This window comes from Citrus sinensis, chromosome 3 (assembly GCF_022201045.2).
Source record: "Citrus sinensis cultivar Valencia sweet orange chromosome 3, DVS_A1.0, whole genome shotgun sequence".
Taxonomy (NCBI): domain Eukaryota; kingdom Viridiplantae; phylum Streptophyta; class Magnoliopsida; order Sapindales; family Rutaceae; genus Citrus; species Citrus sinensis.
The window spans coordinates 37,026,035-37,050,338 of record NC_068558.1 but is presented as its reverse complement, the minus strand read 5'-3'; the positions used below and the strand labels follow the sequence as shown (position 1 = coordinate 37,050,338).

Sequence of the window (24,304 nt, the reverse complement as noted above, 5' to 3'; positions counted from 1 at the left end):
TATGGACTTGTAACAACACACAATTAAGTTTTAGAAAAATATAACAACCCACTTCTATTTTGTATGCTTTACTTATTTGAGACCTTAATAGTAGAAGGAAAAAAGTGTCATTGTCCAAGTTAAATAGTTTGTAGCAGGTAGTTCTATTTGACACTGATTACTCAAGTTTATTTGTCTCTCTACCTTTTTATATATAATCTTCTCCACATATGGGGGTGAGATTTTAATCTCATACCTCTTAGTTTTACCCAAAGGATAAATTTTGAATTATCCTCTTTATGAATTGGCCATCTTTAAATTTTTTTCCTTACCCAAAAGATTACATCAGGTGTCCATATTTATTTCTTAAATCTTGTGATGAAATAACCTTAAAGCATTAGATTTGTATACAAAAAATAGATGTTTAATTACTTACATTGATACCCATAAAATCTATATAACCTATATAACTATATAATTAATTATTAGTACATTTTATACTTTTTTTTTCTTTTTTTACCCAGTGTAAGCATTTTGCAGTCAATAAAATAGCAACTTAATTAAATGATACTCATAATAAATCCCAAGGTTGGTCGTTAAGCAACACGATTGCTTCATTTATTACTTTCGTGCTGAATGTTTTAAACTTGACCATTAATTTAGCATATTTTTCATATAAAGCTAACCTACAGTTCCCATTAGCTTTCCAATTGTAATCTATTGAAAATTGGCAACTTGGAAAAATCAATTAATATTGAATAACAAAAATACCATGGACCAACGAGTACAAAGTAGTTCATTAATTGTTAGATAAATACAAAATGACAACACATGCAGCCTGAGGATCGAATTCAATTGCAAGTAAGATGTTACTAGATATTCAAGCTTATCGTACGCTACACAAAATACCCCATGCGTTTAGTTCCAATTGGTAAAAATCAATTAATTAAGAGTGATACAACATTGTCATGCTTGATATTCGATTCCATTTCTATCATAATTGAAGCTTTTCGATTTCATATTCAGAAAATTCTGGCTTTTAAAATTGGAAGAACCAACAATAATAATGAATGATTGGTTATCTAAATGAGCTTAGGATGAATCTCCATTCATGCTTAAATTGTTATGAACGTGTACCATTGTGATGAGAAATCAAGTTTCCTCCCTGAACTTCAAAAATCTTACTACGCACGTATTTTTTTAACCCAGGTGATTACCATATCCATTTATTGTGTATCAATCTTCTTACTTTGCGATTGACCTCTGTAGCTGGGTTCACTTTATAACTCTTATACAAATATTTTTCTTTGTACAAAAATATGTGTCAATACATTACTGGTTGGATGATTTTCACATACGGCCACTTCGATAATTACATTGAATTTCTAGCTCATTATTGTACATAAAAAACTTCTACAAGAATTTGTATCCCTATCCTTACTAACTTTAAAACATCAAATACATACGAGGAAGTAAAGTTGTTCCTAGAAATGCAAAAACAAATGTTATACATATACTTTACATGAGTCTAAGATGGAGTATAACTTTTAGTCAGTCTTGTGAGGAATGGCGGATTACTTTTATAAACATCTAAGGCTCTTACCTACAACTGCTTTTAAGCAAAACTTTTGCAAATAAATCTTTTATTAATAACTTTAAAAGTGTATAAAATCTGTGGATTTTCTTTGACCGCTAATTTATATAGAATTAAACCTTTTAACCATTTCAAAAGTCTTCCTAAAACTACATGTTAACGTGAATCTTAGCTTGAACTCGATCGAAAGTGTAATTAGCTTACCTTAATGAGAAAATTCAGTTGATAGCATAAGCAAATGACTAAATAATTCAGAGCCCACCTTTTGACACCGATGAAGTCGCTGCGGTTTGTTAACTTTGTCTGGTAAAAGAGTCTACATCATAATAAACATATGATTATCTTATGATTTACCAACTTTTACGAACAAAATCCAAAGCTCATAATAATTAAATCATGCTGATACCTTTTTCAGATCTTGATTATCGAGTCACAATACATGAACGTTGGATACGAAAAAACCTTTTTTTTGGATCGCCAAAATCTTTTTTCATTCTAAAATTAATTGCCCTAAAGCCAATGTAATCACATGCATGCATGTTACTCAAAATTTACATTTCGAGTACAATATGGCGTAGAAGAATGTTGAAAACACCTTGGTTGCATGTGATGTGAACAGCTTCTTGCCTTCTTCCCCCGTCACACGGTGCCTTCAGCATAAATATTTCTATACCCAAGATTATTAATCTAACAAGATTTGAAAATTTATCCTCTCAGCCGTGTCGATCGGTTATGCCACGAGGCTCGAGGCTAAAACCCTAGTCTATATAAAGCCTTACATGCGCATGAATGTAAGTTGCACTTGCCAATATTAGCTCAAGAACCATACAAACAAGCTCAGTATATACACATACATATATTACAAGCTTAGTGCAATTAGGGTTTCCTAGTGGGAGAGAATTTGATAAAAGAAAAGGAAAAATGGGTAGCGATCCACGGTTCGTGATGATTCTCCCACTGTTGGCTCTGGCACTGAGCTTGTTTGTGGCCAACGCCGATGCGGCGGTGTCTCTGCCGCAGCCGGTGAAATTGGAATGGCACTATTACAAGGTTCATAATACATGCGATGATGCAGAGGCATATATCAGGCACCAAGTGGAGCTGTTCTACAAACACGATAAAACCATCGCCCCTAAACTCCTCCGTTTGCTCTACTCTGACTGCTTTGTAACTGTATGTCTCTTTATCATTTTTTCCTTTCTAAATTTTGCCCTTTTTATTTCTGATCTTTACTTATCATTTTGTTTTAACTCTAGAGAATTTTGATTAGAAATTGCTTTTTACTAGCTTGGTTCTTTCTCCAGAAGCACTTGGCAGTTTTTCCGGGAGAAGCTGTTTAAGGAAATACTGAAATGCTTCTCTATTCCAAGCAATAGCTTCTTGGAAAAGAACATGATATGTGTATTTTCATTGATGCTCGGCTGTATAGGAACTTGCTATCGCTTATTATAAGCTGATTTTACGGGAAAATGATGAAAACTCTTTTAGTAAATTAGTCATTTCTCTCCTCACTTTTCAAAACTCGTCAAAATTTTCCTGCGGTTAAAAAAAAAAGGGTCAACTTTCAATTATTTATTTCTACTATTTTATCTCTGAATTGATAAAACCCACAATCGATTGACAAAAACTTCTAAAGACAAATTAATTGATGAAAATTTCAAAAGACAATAATTTTTTTTTAAATACTTTAGAACATGAGAAAAAAAAATGATTAGTTTCGGCTTTTGATAATTTTCTCCTGATTTTACCAAAAGTATGCGCTCTGAACGTGGTTTAATGCTAAAGCAAACAATTAATCTTACTGGTATAAGTTACAGGTGGCCTAAACATTTTTCAGATTTTGCCCCAATTATTAATTTCACAGAACATGGCCTTGGCGTCGCCGGCAAGCATGCCCAGCAATTTCTATGTTTCTCTTTAATAACGTAACTATGCTCAGGATAATGTGCTCCATATTTTATGTTTCGTGCTATCACAAAAATTTTACCTATGCAATTGAATGTTAAATTTATGGTGATTTTACGTTGATATCGTGATTTGCTAAATCCAGGGATGTGATGCATCAATTCTGCTTGATAGACCAAACTCAGAAAAGACTGCACCACAAAACTGGGGACTTGGGGCGTTCGTTCTCATCGACAAGATCAAAGTTGTTCTTGAACAACGCTGCCCAGGTGCCGTCTCTTGTTCCGATATACTCAACCTTGCCACCAGGGATGCCGTTCACATGGTATGCGTTTTTATTTTGCTTCCCCTATATTTTATGTAATTTTTTGTATTCCACTATAAATTGCAAACTTATTTCCGGGTAATTTAACGCTCAAACAGTCACGACGAGGTTTTCAAGTAACCATTTTTGACCGGCCACCCTAAGCTCGAATCCTAGGGAGATTGGGGGTTTAAAAAAGTCAATTCGGATTTCGCCCACCCCTTACGTCTTAGAAAAATAAACAATCAATTGAAAAGGCATAAAATTTTAAAAAATACAGATGCAGGCACCGTAAGGGCATATTGAGGAATTGCCACCATTTATAAGTTGTTAACTAAGTCACTAATTCATATTTTGATGAATCAACAGGCAGGCGCACCATCTTATCCTGTGTTTACAGGAAGAAGGGACGGTATGACATCAACCAAAGAATCTGTAGACCTCCCATCACCGTCCATCTCATGGAAAGAATCTTTGGCATGCTTCCAATCCAAAGGTTTAGATGTGCAGGACATGGTAACCCTCCTAGGTAAGGTTCTCTAATACCTCAAAAGAATCTATTAAACGAACCAATAAAACCGGCGCAAGTAAGAAAAGCTAAAACCCCCCAAAACAAAAAATTCAGAGATTTAACAGTACAGACACTGTATGAATCTCAGTTGCATTTGCTGATGGAGAAAATCAGAAATATATTCCCTAAGCAGGACATTTGAAAAGGTAGTTCAAAATATGTAAAAGCCTGAACTCACGTTCTCCATCTCAGGGAGAAAAAAAAATTCTAAAATTCTCTGTATAAGCTACCATTCATCACTTTGTTAATTCAGTGAATTCTTTCCATTTCACCCGGTACCGTTCTTCACTTAAAATAACTTTTCTTCCTCTATTTCAGGAGCACACACAATGGGCCAAACTCGATGCCGCTACATTGTTGACCGGCTCTACAATTACAAAAATACTGGAAAGCCAGACCCAAGTATGAACACAACACTTTTAAATCGACTGAGAAAGGAGTGTCCACCCAGAACAAGAAAGGGTCAATCTGATCCACTTGTTTATCTAAACCCAGAAACTGGCTCCAGTTACAGATTTTCTGAGTCCTACTACTCCAGAGTTAAGACACATGAAGCAGTTCTTGGAGTTGATCAGCAGTTATCCAATGGTGATAACAACACACTTCAAATTGTTGATGAATTTGCTGCTGGTTTTGAAGATTTTAGGAAAGCATTAGCTCTGTCAATGAGTCGGATGGGCAGCATTAATGTTTTGACTGGGAAGCAGGGGGAGATACGCAGAAATTGCCGATGCACAAATGCAGATACTAATTGCAAAAGGTAATAGGGAGGGTTATGATGATTTGCAGATGAAGATAAAAATTTGTCATCATAAAGCTAAGAGTTTTTTTTTAAGTGGAATTGTTTTGTGCTAGGATGAAATTAATATTCCATAAATAAAAAGATGAGGGGGCAAAAAAGAAAAGAAAAGAAGAAGAAATCTATTTATCTATTCACAAATAAATTTTTATGACAGGAAACTTCAATTGTGATCACCAACATTTCTTTTCTTGTTTTTATCTAATGGTTTCTTGATCTAATTGACACTTTCTCAAATTCACATACCCAAGAGGATAAGCAATCAAAAACTATCTGTAAACAATTTGCTTTCCAGATATATGCTACAGGAAAATTTAAAAAATGAAAAACGAAAAAATTGTGTTCCCCTAACCTGTAGAGATGTACATGATTGCTAAATGATCAGGGCCTGGATGCCCCCCAACCAAGAAACCTTCCCTCTTGTCAAGCTTGTCACTGAGTTGAAGATGAGGGCGGCAAAAAATGAGAAAACAGTGTTAGCTAATGCATAAATGGAAAATTAAAAATGAAAATAAGAAGCATGCATTTTGTAACATTTTCAGGCACATTGGTCTTTTGAAATGGTGGCATTAATGTAATTTCATTAAAGCATGGTCTAAAGCTTAAAATGATGGCAGTGGAGAGAACAAATAATTCATTCTCATTCTGATAAGTGTTTAAGCCCTCTTTAAGTAAATTCAGTAAATCAAAATCATCCTTGAAAGCCATGACCTATTGTTAACTGATACTAGTTTTCACATCTGAAAATGCTAAAAACAAAGAGGTGCTCTGTTCAATAAGAAACAATAAATAGGAGAATGAAAGAAGGTGTCAATCCTCATATGATGTCAAAGGAACAAGAAAAAGCTGCACAAGAAAGAATAACGAGAGCAAAAAGGGAAAAAACAATCGAGACATTTCAAAATAATACCAGCTGACTGAATTTTCAAAGTCAACTGTGTGACATAATCTTGTTCAACTGACAGTCAAGGAAAATTACCTATCAATGAAGAATAGAAAAATAAATAAATTACAAATTGAATTTTTGAACCTTAAGAAAAGAGTTGATAACTGGAGGTTCCCCTATTTGGTTTAATTTCATAAAAAGAGGCAGATAGAAAATCAGAATGTATGACCATACGCTATGTTCAGCTTGAAATGAGAAATTTTGTTTAGTTAGATAAATTGGTGGTGTAAAAGAATGTCTACATATTAGATAATTGCTTATAATAATAATAATTACCTAAAGTTTTATTCTAGCATATAAGAATGGTCATTTAAGGATCATCTGTAACTTGATATCTTTATACCAATTATGTTTAAAAAATTGTTACTAGCTTGACATCAGAGCTATATTATCAACTTTTATTCTTTCCATCATCTATTAAACTTGAAATCTTTCAGATTCTCAAACAATGGCCAATGAACCAACTCTAGTTACAAGGGATTAATTTTTGTTCAAAGGATGAACCACTATGGCAATATTTACAGTTTGAAACAAGTCTACACAACATGAAAGATCAAGAGTTCAAGTTCAAAACACTCTTTTAGTCCATAGGAAACTTTGGTGTATAGCCCCTTTTGCAGTAACATTTAAATTTACTATATCTGACAAGCAATCCCAATTCAGCTCAGCAAAAAGTTACATACACATGTATTCTATATATTTACTTGCAGCAGACATGATAGATGCAATACAGGCATGAAAGCAGAACAAAGACAGTAACTACCTTCCAGAAAATGTGAAAGATAATGATGTACAAACAATCAGCATTATCTTCAGACCGCAAAAGCCCAACCTTAAACTTCTGCATGATAAGAGATCTAAATAACAAATTCCATCATGCCACACAATCTTGAAATCCAAATCTATCAGTATGAACTCAAAGTTCCGTTTCTATCATTCTATGCTTGGGCCATGGAAGTAAACAGCAAATAGTGTAGTTCTATTCACCATTCCCAGCTCTGTGGCTCTTGCTTTTTATTAGCTGATTCAAATAAAATAACAATTTAGATAAATGTAACAAAAATATGCAAGAAAAATATAGCATGTCCTAAAAGTGGTGACAGCATTTTCTTTTCCAGTCACCGAGTGCAATAATCAAATATAAGATTGGAAGTATACAAACAAAGATGCTGAACTTCACTTTCAATTAGCATAGAGGACAAATAAAAAATCAGCTGCTGGCTCCTAAGGTTTGAGAAAACAAAGATTATGATCATCTTGCCTTGTAAAAATATTTCTTTCGAGTTTTGATTGCTGCACGGACACATCTTCTTACATGGATCTTCAGCAGGTTATCATTGAAAATCTGCAATGTGAAAAATTTGAGCATAAACTTTAAGTTAGCAGATTGTCAATGATCCCAAAAATCTAACTTTCAAGATTTAAAAATCACAATCCAACTTTCAAGATTTAAAAATCAAAATCCAACTTTGTGAAGGAAAATCATAATCCAAAGGTGGAAATGGAAAAAGAACTCCATTCCAAGTGAACAGATCATACATGCACAAACAAGAAATTTGTGATAAAAGGTCCTTCAGATTGTTCATAGACATAGCTGTGAACAAACCTATTTCATTAAAGCTTATCATTTTCCTTTGCATATAACTGCCAAATTTTACCCTTTAATCGATTTACACGTTAATGTCCATCAGTCTGTTTTCTGTGAGGCATATATATATGCACATAGACATGCGTTTGCATATTCTCAAGGATGTGGCATCAAAGAAGAACGGTTCACAATCAAGCACTTAATAGTTGGCAGAAGGAAAAATTGTATCATAAAAGTTCAGTAATACACCTGCCTTTATCATATCATCAATTGAACGGGTTTCTTTCATAACTTTATGACGGTTCATTATAAGAATAGCTGCCACACAAAAGACAGGTAATTCTTCATTCACATTCCAGGTTGATGAGACTACAGTAAAATTCTGTGAGTAACCATTTCTTGACCAAAAAGTCCTGGTCAAGCCACAAAAGGGATGAGCTGATGCTGATTTTATTCCATCATCGGCAGAGACGGAACACTCTATGTTTCCATTTTTTGGTTGTAAGCCACCCTTTAAATCACCACCACTGTTTTCTGTGCTTCCTTCTCTTATTACGACAGACTCCCTTGAAAGCTGTACAACCAACTGTTCCAGACACTTCTCCTCTAAAGTGCTTGCCGAAGCTTCATCATAATCAGCAGCCCACATCATCTGCATCAAGGATGATTATTCTCAGTGAAAAATATCAGAGACTATTTTGAGGGGCCACATCAAACCTATTAAGAAATCCAATCATGCAAACAATTTCGCCAATGAAAAACCAGTATGTAAATAAAATCATAACTAAATATCAAAATAAGACAAGATTTTCCCCAGGATATAAACCTACTACTAACATAGGTACACAGGCCCCAATTACAATCTCCAGTAACATGGCCAATAACTTGTATCGATTAGATCCCTCAAAACTTGACAAACTCAAATTAACCACAGAAACAGAAGCTAATCAAGTTGATGTTTATGCTGTCAGTAAAGATGTGATACCAAATTATTGGCATATATAATCTTATAGGCAGAGTGACACGTTTTTTGTCAAAAAAAAAAATGAAAATGTCAGTGGCACCCCCTAACGCAGCAAACCTTCCTCTGTTTGCAAACCCATTAAATGAAGATGGCCCTACCGCAATATGAATGATTGCCATGACTAAAACCCAAACATAAACTGAGAAGCATATTTCCACTCAACTACCTATTGAAGTGGTTGAATATAATAACAATTTAATGCTTCTTTAACAGGGTATGTGCAACTTGCAACAGGAAAACATGGCAGTAGGTAACCTGTCAATAACATTAATTTTCTATCTAGAGACTTGACTTGCATATAATCAACCTACTCATAAATGTGGTCCATAAAAACCCTGGAAAACACAACTCCTTGTTCTATGACAGATCAATATTGACCACCCTGCCCCCTTAGGGAGGAGTCGGTATTGATATGTTATTTAGTCAGTTTTTCTTTATTGGTTTTTCATTTACATCCTAATAATACAATATTGTAGTTGACACCATAAATTTTCATACTTTCTTCAATGTATTCGGCAAGAGAGAACTTAAGGCATACAAACCTCCCACATACAAAGAGCTTCATTGAATGATAACTCCCGGCGAAACAGTACCAGCAGCATCCGAAATGCAAAATGTAGGCTTTCAGCACCTATATTCGACAGATGTTTATACATTTCCCTATCTGTGAGTTCCAAAATATGCCACAATTCTTCCAACTGCTTCATAACTCCCGTTGGTCCTTCCATCTGGAAATTGTTGCGCTGAAAGAAGTGAAAAATAATCATTATTGAAAGTCATATTATAATCTAGCTAAACAGAATTGTCAAAATTAGAAATACCATTCTCCTTAAGAGCATCTCAAAGCACCAAAATGCATCAGCATTGTCTTCAAATAAAACAACAAAAGGAGATAGCAAATCGCTCATACCTACAATCAGAAATATAAACAGCATAGTGAAATATAAGTATAAAGTTGACTTCTTTGAAGCTTGAATTTAAGAATATAGTAATCACATAACATGTGCGTTCAACTAAAGCTACAACAGAGAATAAAAGGCTACAACCTTGACAATAACCGGTTGCAGGATCTACCCAAGCGTAAACAGCAAGGATATCTGACATCCTAGCTAAATTTTTTGCATCCTCATAGAATTCAAGATGACTATCTGTTCTTACCACATCAACAACTACAATAGAAAAAATCATGTCAGACAAAAGAAGAGGAAGTGACTTAAGCAAGCATTCACTGACATTAGGTTAAGATAAAATAAGGGACTCATAACTAAGTTACCTATTCGGTGCAAAGTCCAAAGCCATTCAGATACCCTTTCTTCTTTGACAGCCTCTCCCGGGGATGTGGTTGTATTCAGTGGCACGTCTGGAGCATCTGATATTCTCAATCTGTCGGTTATTTCTGTTTTGAAATCCTGACTGTTTGACCACAATTCTGGTTCATGGGAACCAGGAGAAGCCATTTCAATTTCTGACTTCATGTGGTGAGAAATGCTGTTAGATGGTGAACCATTTGACTCCATAATTAAATCAGCGTTATTAGCAATTTGAAAACTATGCATTCTATCATCCTCTAATCTCAATTTATGTCGTGTAGAAGGTTTTTCTTCACAAACCCCATTATTTTTCTCATATTTTCCATTCTTCTCAAACAAATCTGTGATAGGTAAAGGAGGAAAATCAATATAACTTTCAGTTACATAAGGTGATCCACGAGCTTCTCTCCCTCGTTTAAGGGAACTGCAGTTGCATGGACCAGAAGCAGATATAAAACAAGAAGAGTCATATGCTGCACTATCTGCACTTTCCCGAACGCTGACAAGGTCAGCCGAATCAATAGAACTTTCTTTTTGGCATGCATATGATATATCTGTACAATTTTTACTTGAATCATAAAAACTCTTCGATTGATTAGTATTATCAACAGAAGGCTCTCCACTCTCAACTTTAGCTTCCCTTGGTCCATCATCTTTGGATGATGTCCTCATGTCCATAACCTTGGACCCCACAACATAAGCAAGTGAACCAGTTCCTATGCTTGAATGCATCACCTGACATTGCTTGATCAGGTCCTCGTAGCGTTCCCTGAAAAATAAGTCTCATAAGGCCGCGCTTACATAACAATGAATCGTTGTCATGATTTCAAAGGTGTAAAATACTTACATTCCAACATACAAAAATACCTACATTTTGTAGCCAAAATTAGAGGTTTCATCAAACTTTTCAATAATTAAAATTCATAGATTTAACCATGTCCACAAGCATGATTGAATTAGCACGGATTTCTACGGGTATTTTTAAAGAGAATTCCGACCAAGGTATTCAAATGAGTTCAAGGAAATGCCGGATTGCTGATGCGTATGAAAGTTATAGCCTCCCTCGGCATATCATGCTTCATTTACAAAGCCGTTTTCTCATTACAATAACCCAAAGTTCACTTATCAAGTTAAGCAATAATTGGTTATTAAATTAACTACATCAAAATAATACGATTTTCACTAACATCACTCAACGAAATGCAAGTGATAAGGCTAAACCCATCTGAAAAACATAACAGTTTCCTGCAAAAACAATTATCAGACAAACTAGTCCCTTGCCACTATATTGAGGCTTTTCTTAATTAAACAAAAGCTTCAGACAGAATAAACCAAAGACAAATGAATGATGAGAAAATTGAACACATTTGACTAAGACATTAAGCGTCTATTTTGCAATCTAAGAAGCAATAGATGAGTATGTAAGAAAATGATATTTTGAGAGCTGTCTGAATATAGTAACTGTAGTCATTTGTGCCTCCAATTAACCAAGAGTATTTAACTACTCTTCTTTGCAAGCAAAGTAGCCACAGAAATCAGCAATTGAAAGTAACAGCAACAGCAACACAATACCTTCGAGCTATTCTCAGTTGCTTTCGGTACTCAGCTGTGCTTCCTGGTGCATAACAACCCAGTAAAAATTCCCAAACTTCTGGCCTGATAGATGGATCTACACCCTACCATGTTACAAATAATTTGACACAACAATGATCATAACGATGATCAAATGTCAGAGGTAAACACCACCATAAGAAGAACAATAAGTAAAAACATTTTTCATTCCATCAACGAATCATCGTAACTAGCACAGGAACTTTTGATAAGACATTCATCAAGTACATAAACTAAAGAAAATAAGCAACCAAAATCTCAAAAAATAAGAGTTTAATGTAACAGGAAACATACACCTTGCAAACAATAAGATATTGCCAAGTATCAGAAAAAAGCCAATTGGCCAATTCAAAGTTACATATGAAACTACAACTGCCTAACCTATGAGTCGACCCAGAACTGATACAAATATAGCAGCCAAGCAATGTTGATATTCACTATGACACTGTGAATATATATGCAAACATCTTATGTTAATATTTGACCTCTGGCAGATGATGTTTAAAATATGTTCTCCATGATGTTGTTAAACACTTCCAAAAATACATATGTGAAACTAAAGTAAACCAAAAGGATAGAACAATCCCAACACCTCCCTGACCTCCCCCAGAAAGAGCCATATGTACAGTTTTGACACATACTACAAACATATCAGAAGAGAGAGAGGCCAAGATCCACAGCATATCCATTGAAAGTTTACAATTATAAATTGCTCGTATATGCTTGATTTCCTGTAATTACCAGATTACATTTGACAAGGATTTAAATATCATGATAGGATACGAATAATTTGGGCACGTAGACAGAAATGATGCATATACTTATGAAATGGTTATATATAAATTGGTTGATACAGTCCTTATGATTCCTATCATATTCATACTCTCTATTGCTGAAGTGCAATTATGCTAGGAAGCAAAAATATACAGACCTTCACCAAAGGATGAGTAGTACTATGAAATGCAATTAAAACCCCAGAGCATCTAATAATAGACCTAGAGATATCATTAATGATAGTAAACAACATACCCCGAGAACAATCAACTTGAGTGCTTTATGAAAACCTGAAACCTTCCCATCACTATCAAAACATGCCTGCCATTTTTCTGGCTTAAGAATTCTGCTTACCTGCAATATGGACAATAATCAAAATTTATTAACAAATTTTAACAATAAAGAAAAAATAAAGACTAATAATTCGCAATTCACTCAAAAAAGGAAAATAGAAACAAACAAAAACAGCCTTTTTTTTTTTTTTTTGGGAAAATACCGATTGACTCAAAACCAACTCATACAAGTTTGCATTTTAACCTCAGTCATCAAATTCTATTAGAAATGAAAATGGAAATAACTGACATATCATGCCAACATAAGAAAGTGACATGAGTTCCCAAAAACTATTAGCAGATGCAAATTAAGATGGGGGTTTCCTAATATAACCTTCTCCAAGATCCATTACTAGACCTATTGAGAAGGTAAACATCATTCGACTCCAAAGGATCTATGTACCAAAAGCAAGACCACAGTTTATGCTCAAAAAACACATTAACAATACTGACTTGTATACTATTTTCGGTCTGCAGCTTCTATCCCATGCTTTCCTATACCTACGCAGCTTAAACACATCACAACTATCCTTTTAATACCACTGTTTCCAAATGCAGGAAGGTTATGACAATCTCCACCAAAACTTTATGACAAAACATGCAAAAATAGCATCTAGTTTCACCTTAACGGTACCTCATGAAACTTTCTCCAGGTCAATCTGTTGTCTAATTTTCACTATAAACACGCATGCAAGCATGCTACTCACAACTGACTAATCTAATTTAAACACAGCAACAAAGTAAAAGCCGATACACATTAAAAGTAACAAAGCAAATGAAAACGAAATGATAAAAAGAAAAATAATAATAATAATACATAAATAAATAAAAATAGAAAAAAGAAGAAGTTAAGATTAGAAAGAGGCTTACAGCTATAACAAGAAACAACCTTTATATGCGAATGAGAAAGACAAGGATCTCCAATATCTCGAACGATAGAACCAACTCTTTGGAAATTCAACGTCCCCGATTTCCCACAGTCCCATTGCTCTTGTCCCCCTCCCCCTCCCCCTCCCCCTCCTCCGCTTCCTCTTCCTCCCCCTCCTCCTACACAATACATCATAATTCACACTATCCTCTCTCTGTCTCTGCCTCCCTCCCCCAAACCCTACCACCATCAGACGCCTAAACGCGCATCATCTGCGCGTAAAATTAAATCAATTAATTAAATTTATTATCATTTAACCGGTCAAATTAAACGAAATAATAATTATTGTTGTTAGTAGGAAATGAGTAAAGTGAGATTGAAATCCGAGGAGTCAACGGCGATCGGATCATCGATCTACATCGCGACTGATTAAACAAACGTGTCCGTAGGTCTACGAGTATGCTATACGTATAAATTGTACCTGTGAGACAATGAAACGAAAAGGAGATGCCTTCGCTTTCTTCTTCTGCTGCTGCTTCTTCTTCTTCTTCTTCTTCTTCTTCTGCTTTGTGAATGGAGGAGAGCTCTTCTTCTCCGTTCGTCATTTACTCAACAAAAACCGTTTCTTTTTCTTTGGGTTTGCTTGAATTTTGCTCATTCTCTTTTCGTTTTTTTTTTTAATTTTTTTCCCGGTTAGATTTTCACTTATTATTTAAATTCTTATTTTATTATTTATTGTATACGAATTGCTATTATTGTTATTTTATATAAAGAAAATATTGAATTAAATGTTTTTATTTAATGTTAAAAATATTTCATAAGATATTAAGAGTATTGTTTTACCTCTGAGTTATATTTTGATTAATTTGTTGAATTATTTTTGGGGATTTAATTCATTAAGATTAAGTATTAATACTTTATAAAAGCTGAGAAAGTGTTATTTGAATAAAATAAATGATAGATATTATTTTTTTTTTTGCATGCTTAATTATGACACCAAGAGGAGACATTATCTAACACACCATTTCTCATGGAAAGAAAAATGAAGGCATGGTAATGATAGTGTTTTTATCCTTAAAGATGTAATTAAATTTCAAAAGACAATTTTTTTAAACTATAAAGGATTTTAATTTTTTTTTTTTAAACAAAACAATATCCGCGGTCTAATTGTGGTATATCATGCAAGAATATAATTGTTTTGTTCTCAATTTATGGGGTTCATTCATAATTATGTTGAGTAGTTAATCAATTTGTGAAAATTTTAATCCAATTAAATTTCACTTTAAAATATGATTCAATCAAACAATTATCAAGTGATATCATGTATGATATATAATCTAATTTTACGACAAATTAATAAACGTGCCACATGTTTTACGTTTGTAGGTCTCAACTAGTCTAAATGATATGATTTATTTGGTTATTTTCAGAAATTTCGAGTTTTTAATTCATCTCTCATTAAAATTTAGGAATGAGACATTTTTTTAGTCTATTTCATGTAGTTTGACCAAATTTTTGTTACCAAAAAAAAAAAAAAGAATCAAAAGGAGTTGGTAAACCAAATAAATCAGCCAATTTTTTTAATGTATAGGGTCTAATCGATTGTATCACTAATTCAAAATCATTTAGAAGTAGGACAATATTATATATATATATATTCTATATTGTGTTAATTTGACAAATACATTGGAAAAAGTCACCGCCTATAATGCAATGGAATGGAATAAAATAAATTTAGTGTATGCAATTTCCTTTGACGCCGTGGTTAAGTCACCCATATTCTCTCAAATTAGGTTTTATGCCAACCGCAAATTCCACTCAACAAGAAAATTTATGTAGAATAAAATGACAGATACCAAACGGTGGAAATAGTTAGATTTTATAAACCCAATTATAAATTGATAAATGTTAACCCAAAGACCACAAAACTCCAGCCCAATTACACAAAGTTGACAATCCCAAAATCAACCGAATGAAGCATCCATGCTGAGTATAATGGAATAATTAAATAGATTTCAATATAAACAGATATGCAATGTCATGTAAATAAAAAGGAGTAAAAACTTTAGCAAGCATAATTGATTCCTAACGATACTTATGACAATGAGGTTTATTGTCTACTCCATTTAAAACTAGAGTAGAATAGAGTTCCTCCGAAAAACTTAGAATGGAAAGGCAACGTGTTCACCGAGATCATCATCCTTGGACTTACAATAAAGGGTGAGATCCGAGCCATTTCCTAACTTGTTGAAGATATTTACATGAATTTTAGGATTAAATATGAAGGCATTGATATTGCACATGGACCAAAGTGCTAGGAACAACAAAATTCTAGAGAGACAAGTCATGATTGCTTCTTCTTGTTTAATTTTGTTTCAGTGTTTTTATGAAAATTGTATTCTCACCTTAAATAGGCAATCATAAGTGGCAATTATGTCGTATGAAGAAAGATGAATTTTGCAGAGCATGTCTTTCCATATAAAATAGAGTAATAGGAAAACCATTTGTCCAAAAATTGTGGATAAATTTTGGATATATGTTGTAGCTTTTATCTAATGAATATAAATCAGGGGCATATGATTATCCTAAACATGCAAATTATTTCCTCTCATCCCTACAAACATTTCAGCAATACCAAAATTAAATAAATTTCAAGTCTAAGGAATCAAACAATTCACTCATTAAACAACTTCAAATTACATGGTTGACGGGTAATTTTTCACTATGTATAAAGAGTTCCAAAATATTTTTCTTAATAAACAATATCCACGGTCCAACTGTGGCTTCTTTATTAATTTCATGACAAATTAATAAATGTGACACATTTTTTTGTCTGTGGGTAGGTATCAATTAGTTTAAATGATAAAAATTGTTAGGTTGTTTTAAATGATTTTGAGTTTTTAAGTTCATTCGTCAAATTGTTGTTAATAAAAAATAATGGGCTGGTAAACCAAATAGATCTTCTCAATTATTTTAGAGTAATGATACAGCCACAAACTCTTGTACAGACTTATTTTGTACAAACTGATGTGGCATGATAAGATTGGTTAAATTAAATATCACTTGGCCCACATGATTTGTTTTTATTAATTTATATTTTCATTCAACCAATGAATTAATGCCACGTCAGTTTGTACAAAATAAATTTGTACAAGAGTTTGTGACAGTATCATTACTCATTATTTTAATATACACGATCTAAATCTTCTCAAATCTATACACACAAACACACACACACACACATGCCCATTCCTGCGATAATCATATATGTCGAACCAATGAATCTGCCCACTACAGTTGAACAAGAGTTCCTTCAAAGAACTTAGGATGGAAAGTAATTGGAAAGCTATTATCTTGATGTAGCACGTGTTCACCAAGATCATCAGTAAGATCCAAGCCATTTCCTAACTACTTATACGAAGTTTAGGACCAAATATAGAGGCATCCCTATTCTAGATAGATGAAACAAGGAGTACTAGCAACAAAATAACCCTAGAGAAAGAAGTCATGTTTAATTCTATTTGTTTAAGTGCTTTTATGTGTGTGTAAGAAGAAAACTTGTAATTCTCACTTTAAGTACGCAGTCATGCTTACCAATTATGTCATATAAAGAAAGATGAAACTTGCTAACAGCATAGCTTTTCATGCATTTAGAGTAATATACATCAAACTTTCTGAAAAATGTGGATGAACTCTGAATGTGTCATAGCTTTTATTTAATAAATATGCCAAATAAGGTGCATGTGATTATCCTAAACAGGTAAATTATATACAAACATTGCAGCAATACAAAAGTTAAATAAATGCCAAGTCTAAAGCAGCGACCAAACAATTCACTATTAAACATCTTCAATTCACATAATTGACAACGTGTTTTTTCATTCTCCAACCTGTAAGCAATAATAATATGGCGAACAAGTACGTGCTACAGCAACAGATCCCACCAACCCGCACACCTGGCTCAAGTGTTCAATATTTGATAAGTTTGAAAGTGTATTACTTACATTTCTGACTCATGGCTAATACTATTGCAATATATATATTTGGGAAACGACCAGCATCAGAGATACCTGATGAAACATCAGGATGTGTCCATAAACAGTGGCATATAACCAATTAAACACAGTTCTTCAGGGAATCTCCAGCTCCCTGGAAGAAGCAATAAGAAAGAGCAAAATCAGCAACAAATATACCAACAAGGGAGATAACCACAGCTGAAGTTGTTGACTCCCCAACACCTTTTGCACCTCCGATTGTGGTAACACCCCATGCACAACTCACTATAGAGATGATGGCACCAAAGACCTGAGATTTTATCATTGCACTGATTATATCCCATGATCTAAGTGCTCTCTGAGCTGAATCCAATATTATGTTGATGCTAATGCCATAAACACCGTCAGAAAGTATGGCACTGGAAGCCATCCCCAAAGTGAAACACATCAAAGTCAAAAATGGTAGAGCGATACAGGAAGCAATTACTCTAGGTGTCACCAAGTAATCAACAGGATCGGTACCAAGAACTCTCAACGTGTCAGTTTGCTCAGAGACCTGCATTGTTCCCAACTCTGCTGCAAATGCACTTCCAATTCGGCCAGCAACCACAATTGCTGTAACAACAGGACTCAGCTCCCTTGAAAAGGCAAGGGCTAAGACCCCTCCAACAGATCTATTCAAACCCAACCTGGTGAATTCCCTAACAAATTGAATAGTAAACGCCATGCCGACAAATGCTGATGTCAAAAGACAAACCCCAACAGATCTTGGTCCAACTCTCTCCAGCTGTTGGAGAGTGTTCCTCCAATGTATTTTTCCCTTTATAATCCTAATAATTACTTGACCCGCCAAGACAGGAACTGATAATCCCCTCCAAAGATACTGAGGAGGCGACCATTTGCTCAAAAAGGACTCTGCTTCAGAACCGGGTGCATGGTTTGTAATTTTGTTTTCTTCCATCATGGAGACAGATGGGTGGCCGTCACCTGTGTTGGGTATCACAAACAATCTGGTATGTCGAGCAGGAACTAGAAATTTACAAGTAGGAACTCTAGCAGTGAAGCTAAATGAACTTGAACTAAAGATTTTCGTTTTGACAAATCCATTGGGCTTTGAACAGCTCCTTCTGCATAAATATCCATTAAAAAGCTGTGATTAAATTCTTTTTATTTGGCATTTGTAACCACAATAAAGTGACAATGATAGTAGAGAGTGAAACCTGTTCAAGAAGTGAGAGATAGAATGAATATGTGAAATGGTCTGCATATTTTCAACTTAAGCTACGGTGAAGGCGTCGCTCTAACTGAAAGAATAACTGCAGACATCCAATTACACGCCAATTGTAATAGCGGTTGCAACACAGCAGCTACGGACCAAATGTAACTGTAATAAACATAAAAGTGACAATCATGTTAAAACCCATTCAAACCCCCACACATGAAAAGGGCCAAAAAAAAAAAAAAGGGCATCATACACACTATAGACAGAAATCTAAGACGATTATAGCCCCTAATGGTGTTTTCTTTCTTTTTTCCCCTTTTAAAGTGGCATTAGAGTTTAACCAATCTCCAAAACTATGTCAATAATCAAGCAAGCATAAATAATACTTAATACCAAATTACCAATACGAGAAAGGCCCCCTAATAATAATGGAGAAGAAAACAAAATTGTTCTTGATTGCTGGAACAATGCAACCAGAAAAGATTTAAAAAAAAATCGACTCAAATCAGATTAATTTGATACGAGAAACTTCAAATAGCCGAATAAGACAAAAGGGTATCTCTGAATTACCTCTTAAATTTCATTCATTGATTTACTTTACCCTCCAAGAAAGTGAGAGAAAGACAGGGCGAGATGGGTGATCGGCGACGGCGAACTCAGTGAAAGTGAAGTGGTTGTTGCGGCGTAAGTAGGGAATGGGATGGGTTCAACTACTGCGCGACATTAGGGTTTATTTTAATTTTACTTTTTTTTTTCCTTACAAACAAAATGTTTAAATTAATTAATCTTTAAAATTTAAAATTAAAATAGTCCATGCCCGGGTCCGGTTTAGCAAGTCCATAATCGGACCTTGATCAGCGTGGGCTTAGAATGTGAGTTTTTTGTTTTTTTTTTTTTTTTTTTGGATAAGGAATATGAGGTTTTGTTTGGAGCTTACATTAGGTCCAGGATTGAATTAAATTTTTCTTGGATATAAAATATTAATCACATGTTTGGCACACTTACTTAACTTAGATTAATAGACTAAAGTTATATTTTAATCTTAAATTTATGGAATTAGCAATCTTAAAGTTTTATGTGAATTTAGCTGAAATAATTAATAGAAAAATAATTTATTACACTATATTTATTTATTACTAAAAAATTATTAATTAATTTATTATTTAAATAGTTTTTATTTTATTTTATCTAATGTGAAATGATATAGTTCATATGAAATAACCTATAGTTTAGATTATTTATAATTCTTAATTATAATTATGACTACCATAACTAATTTAATATATATTTAATTTTTTATTATTATTTTAGTTATTATAATTTTCTTGTTAAATATCTATAAACACAAGTTAATATTTAATTCAATATCAACTTAAATATTATTTACTTTCATTTAAATTTAATTTAATATAGTCCAATCTGATATGTACAAAATAGATAAATGACAATATTATATATAATCCGACCTAATTTAATTCAATCTATTCCAATCATGCGTGCTAAACATACCCTAAAAGACCAAAAATCACATTAAAAGTGTAATAAAACAACTAGACGAGTGTCCCGTAAAATGTCATACTAACAGTTTTGTTCTTAATTTTTCGATTTTCTCAACGAGGATATAGCTTAGCTTGTGAGTTTTTGTGAGAATTCAGGGAACTCAAGTAACATCTACACTGTCCCAAATAATTAAACAACATTAATAGTGCTTTCATTCTCCATCAGCCTATGCCCAAAATAGTAGTTTCATTTTCTGTACACAAACAATAGTAATGCTTTTTGATAATCCAAGGGTTATGATCATCAGAGTGTTTTTTGTCCTCTCTTTTTTTTTCGACCCTTTCTTACTCTTCATCAATGGCTATTAGTAGTGTCGGAGTTTAGGTGGATTATGAGGTTCTGGGGATTCAGGGTGATGGGGTTCAGGAGATTGAGGAAATTCAGGAGGTAGTTCCAAGGGTTTAGGAGATTGTAGGAGATAGTGTAACAATTACAATACCAGATCAGAAGCCAGAGAGTGAGAATTACGAGAGGGATGATACTTAGCGAAGTCCAGAAGGTACAACGGCAATGTGCATTATAGTATCGATCGAAATGCTTGCTCCCTAAGAAACTCCAAGCTCTATTGATGCTTTAACCAGCGCACTTCACTCATTTGCCCAGTGGATCGGTTTCCTAAGTGTCGTATGCTCTATTTAATTTCACTGTCATCTACTCGTTTCTATTTTCAATCCATGCATCTTTCACATCTTTGTCAATCTTGATGGGATTGGGTTGCGTTGCTACAGTCAAAGCAGCTGGCGTTGCTGAAATCATGGTTACTATCTTATATATTGGTGGTTTTCTTACTTTCGATGTACCCTGTGATTTTCTAGCAAATTCTCAAGTATCGATTGTTTGGATTGGCATAGTATTAGGTAAGAAAAAATTAAGAAATATCTACATTTTTGTAATATGTAATACCGTGAGTTTGACAGTGATATGGTGCCATGTATACTCTTTATATATATATATATATATATATATATATATATTTGGTTTCAACAATGATGTAGTTTTATTTTTTTAAAAAAAAATTTGATTTACAGTGCACAAATTAATATATTGAAAATAGTCTTTGACATGTATTTTCAATCATAGAGTGTTATCCACGTAAATTGCAATGAAAGTGAGACTCTAATAGTTGTTGATAAAAGAAGAACAAGAGACCGAGCAGGGATATTTTACTGACTCGCTTTTTTTTTTTTTTTTTTTTAACTGGTTTCTTTGGCGGTTTCGAGGGCATACCGTTTTATCTAATTAAAAAGCAGATTGATTTAAAGAAAGAAATGGGGCCTTTTGATCAGATTAATTTTGGGCCCAAACCTGTTAGCTTTATTTAATGGACTTTCTTCAAAAGCAAAAAGAAACCCACAATATCATATTCTAATTGGCTTTCTTTCGAGCCTCCATAAGAGTATTATAGAAATTAGTTTCAGTTCTTCCTCAATTATCAATTAATTGAGTGGAGACAGTCTCTCCCTTACGAAATGTGAGTGGAGTAGGCACCCCTCGAATATTAGAGAGGGTTTAAAATATCTGGGCATATACTTCAGTGTGTCAATGTATGATGGTGGTCCCAGTTATATAGTATAATTGTAAATATTAATTGTAATGTCTGATGTAATATCAGTAATATCTGTGTATAACATACTTAAAAAAAAATGGCTTTCTTCTATGTTACCATCGGGTTACACGTTAAATTATTAATTGAATAATATATAAGATTTTAATTATTCAGAGGTCTTGTCTCCATGACAAGTTGAGTTTTGTCTTGTCTCCATGACAAGTTAAATCTTTTCTTTTATTTTCATTATTTTCTAGACTCACGTTTCCCTTGTCCCATTTGGAGCATCCATGACGACCATAAACCCTAGAAAACCACTAGGCATGAATGAGACTTATGCTGCTTTGTCTATTGAAGAAGAAGATGTTGGGGGTCTTATAATCACAGGTGAAGATGTTGAAGATGGGAAAGATGGAAGGATTGATTTTCGATATTGCTTGGTAGGAAGATTTTTAACGGACAAGGTAATCAATTTTCCAGCTATGAAAAATACAATGGCGGCTCTCTGGCGGCCGGGGAAAGGGATTTGTATTAAGGATTTATCACCCACATTATTCCTATTTCAATTTTTTCATGAAATTGACATCAGGAGAGTTCTTGAATCAGGGTCGTGGACGTTTGATCAACACATCTTACTTGTAAAACGATTGGGCGAATTAGAACAACCTCATGCCGTGCCGTTATACTACACATCCTTCTGGATCCAAATTTATAATTTACCGATCAGCTTTCTTTCAGAAAAGGTGCTGCGGAATATCGGAGACTATATTGGTGAATTTCAGGCATCCGACGAAAATAATTTAATGGGTGTTTGGAGGAATTATATGCGTATAAGGGTGTCTATTGATGTTAGGAAGCCTCTTAAGCGCCGCATGCGATTGAAAAAATCCGGTGGAGAATGGGTTTGGATAGATTTCAAGTATGAGCGTCTCCAAGTTTTTTGTTTCATATGTGGATTGTTGGGTCATACCGAAAGGCAATGCCCGTCCTTATACGATTATCCTGAAGGTGACATCATAAAACCTTATGGGTAGTGGATGAAGGCGCCCATAAGATGAAATAACTTGAATTCCAGTGAGAGGTGGTAGCGTTCGGGGCCACCGGAGATGGGGGAAGCAAAAGATGGCAATAGCATGGAACCCGCGGATGAAATGAAAGTTGATTCCTTTCCTCACACAAAATCGGGACTTACTATATCTAGTGGTCAAGTGGACGGTGAGATTGAGGGGACTACGCGGGCTAATAAGGTAACTTATGACTTGGTGCCAACTAATAGTCAACTCAAGAATAAAGGAAAGAACGTAATTGGCACTGGTTTTGCACAGGAGGAGGAAATGAGTTTGGAAATGGGTCTTATTATTTTAGAGGCTAAGAGGAGAAGATCTGACCTTGGGCTGAAAGAGAATTTGGGCCCTCAAAGTGATACTTCTACTATGATGGAGGGAGTTGTGATTCCAAAAAATGGATTAGCAGTGGGTCCTGTAGAACAGGCCCACCGAACCCAATAAGTATCCTTAGCTGGAATTGCCGTGGGCTGGGCCACCCACGGACAGTTCAAGTGTTGACAGAATTGGTCAAACACAAAAGGCTTTCTGTGGTTTTTTTAATGGAAACGTTAAGTTATAGAAATCAGCTGGAATACCTTAGAAGTAAATTGGGCTTCGAAAATTTGTTTGTTGTGGATCGGGTGGGGCGCAGAGGTGGGTTGGCTTTGTTTTGGGATGTAAAGACTGAAGCTTGTTTAATTAAATGTGCAAAGAATTTTATAGATATAGAGATTGATGGAGCAGGTTCGGGTCATTGGAGAATGACCGGATATTATAGGTATCCGGAATCAGCAAGAAGACGCGATTCGTGGAATCTTCTATGCTATTTGGCTACAATTTCCTCTCTTCCTTGGGTATGCTTAGGGGACTTCAATGATCTCTTTTCAAACTCTGAGAAACGAGGGAGGCGAGCTCAACCCAACTGGAAGCTTAATGGGTTTCGAGAGGCAATGGTTGATTCCGGTTTGGTGGATTTGGGGATGGAGGGCTACCAGTTCACTTGGGAGCAAGGTAGAGGGACATCAGAATGGGTTGAGGAGCGCTTAGATCGGGTTCTTGCGAATAGGGCTTGGTGTAGCTTATTTCCAACAGCCAAGGTTTGGAGTTTGGAGGCGTCATGCTCAAATCACTTACCAATTTTTCTAGATCCAAAACCATCAACTCCCATTCCTCGGCACAATCGTTTTCGATTTGAGAATTTGTGGATGAGAGAACAAGAGTGTGAGCAAATAATTAGTAGGAGCTGGAGCTCTACTGATGGTTTACCAATTCAGCAGAAGCTCAATGTCTGTGGAGTAGATTTGCTGAAGTGGGGTGGGAAGTTAGTTCG

General features: G+C 34.6%; 4 protein-coding genes across 15 annotated transcripts; 2 read left to right on the top strand and 2 right to left on the bottom strand.

Annotated features, from left to right (window-relative positions):
* The first annotated feature begins 2,069 nt into the window (after positions 1-2,069).
* Positions 2,070-5,256, top strand: LOC102619401 (probable peroxidase 61). The gene is made up of 4 exons (XM_006478715.3): positions 2,070-2,746; positions 3,624-3,803; positions 4,152-4,311; positions 4,672-5,256. The coding sequence occupies exons 1-4, from the start codon at positions 2,495-2,497 to the stop codon at positions 5,115-5,117; spliced, it is 1,038 nt and encodes a 345-aa protein (XP_006478778.2). The 5' UTR covers positions 2,070-2,494; the 3' UTR covers positions 5,118-5,256.
* LOC102612974 (uncharacterized) lies at positions 4,528-14,298 on the bottom strand. Of its 12 annotated transcripts, none has more exons than XM_015530517.3 (13): positions 14,087-14,297; positions 13,627-13,877; positions 12,661-12,759; positions 11,593-11,696; positions 9,984-10,789; positions 9,757-9,879; positions 9,532-9,620; positions 9,253-9,453; positions 7,940-8,338; positions 7,360-7,443; positions 6,862-7,119; positions 5,505-5,587; positions 4,528-5,100 (listed from the first exon to the last, which is right to left on the bottom strand). In XM_015530517.3, exons 2-11 carry the CDS (start codon positions 13,798-13,800, stop codon positions 7,078-7,080), a joined length of 2,121 nt encoding a protein of 706 aa, XP_015386003.2. In that variant the 5' UTR covers positions 13,801-13,877; positions 14,087-14,297; the 3' UTR covers positions 4,528-5,100; positions 5,505-5,587; positions 6,862-7,077. The 12 variants fall into 12 exon arrangements, with proteins under 12 accessions (XP_015386003.2, XP_052293404.1, XP_052293405.1 ...); XM_052437444.1 differs by having other exon boundaries at positions 4,528-5,012; XM_052437445.1 differs by having other exon boundaries at positions 4,528-4,980.
* Positions 14,299-17,293: 2,995 nt separating this feature from the next.
* Positions 17,294-19,582, bottom strand: LOC102613457 (protein TRIGALACTOSYLDIACYLGLYCEROL 1, chloroplastic). The gene is made up of 3 exons (XM_006478699.4): positions 19,393-19,582; positions 18,821-18,984; positions 17,294-18,727 (listed from the first exon to the last, which is right to left on the bottom strand). The coding sequence occupies exons 2-3, from the start codon at positions 18,865-18,867 to the stop codon at positions 17,722-17,724; spliced, it is 1,053 nt and encodes a 350-aa protein (XP_006478762.2). The 5' UTR covers positions 18,868-18,984; positions 19,393-19,582; the 3' UTR covers positions 17,294-17,721.
* Positions 19,583-22,218: 2,636 nt separating this feature from the next.
* On the top strand, positions 22,219-22,962 carry LOC127900809 (uncharacterized protein At4g02000-like). Its single transcript, XM_052436048.1, has one exon. The coding sequence runs from the start codon at positions 22,219-22,221 to the stop codon at positions 22,960-22,962; it is 744 nt and encodes a 247-aa protein (XP_052292008.1).
* The last annotated feature ends 1,342 nt before the right edge of the window (positions 22,963-24,304 follow it).

Bases quoted from the DNA above. Each gene is read 5' to 3' on its own strand.
- LOC102613457 (XM_006478699.4), bottom strand. From the start codon at position 18,867: ATGCAGACCATTTCACATATTCATTCTATCTCTCACTTCTTGAACAG. The intron at 18,728-18,820 runs GTTTCACTCTCT...ATATTTATGCAG, and splicing joins ATCTCTCACTTCTTGAACAG to AAGGAGCTGTTCAAAGCCCA.
- LOC102612974 (XM_015530517.3), bottom strand. From the start codon at position 13,800: ATGATGTATTGTGTAGGAGGAGGGGGAGGAAGAGGAAGCGGAGGAGGG. The intron at 12,760-13,626 runs GTTGTTTCTTGT...TCCATATTGCAG, and splicing joins TTTCTCATTCGCATATAAAG to GTAAGCAGAATTCTTAAGCC. The intron at 11,697-12,660 runs GTATGTTGTTTA...GTAACATGGTAG, and splicing joins TCAAGTTGATTGTTCTCGGG to GGTGTAGATCCATCTATCAG.
- LOC102619401 (XM_006478715.3), top strand. From the start codon at position 2,495: ATGGGTAGCGATCCACGGTTCGTGATGATTCTCCCACTGTTGGCTCTG. The intron at 2,747-3,623 runs GTATGTCTCTTT...TGCTAAATCCAG, and splicing joins ACTCTGACTGCTTTGTAACT to GGATGTGATGCATCAATTCT. The intron at 3,804-4,151 runs GTATGCGTTTTT...ATGAATCAACAG, and splicing joins CCAGGGATGCCGTTCACATG to GCAGGCGCACCATCTTATCC.
- LOC127900809 (XM_052436048.1), top strand. From the start codon at position 22,219: ATGACGACCATAAACCCTAGAAAACCACTAGGCATGAATGAGACTTAT.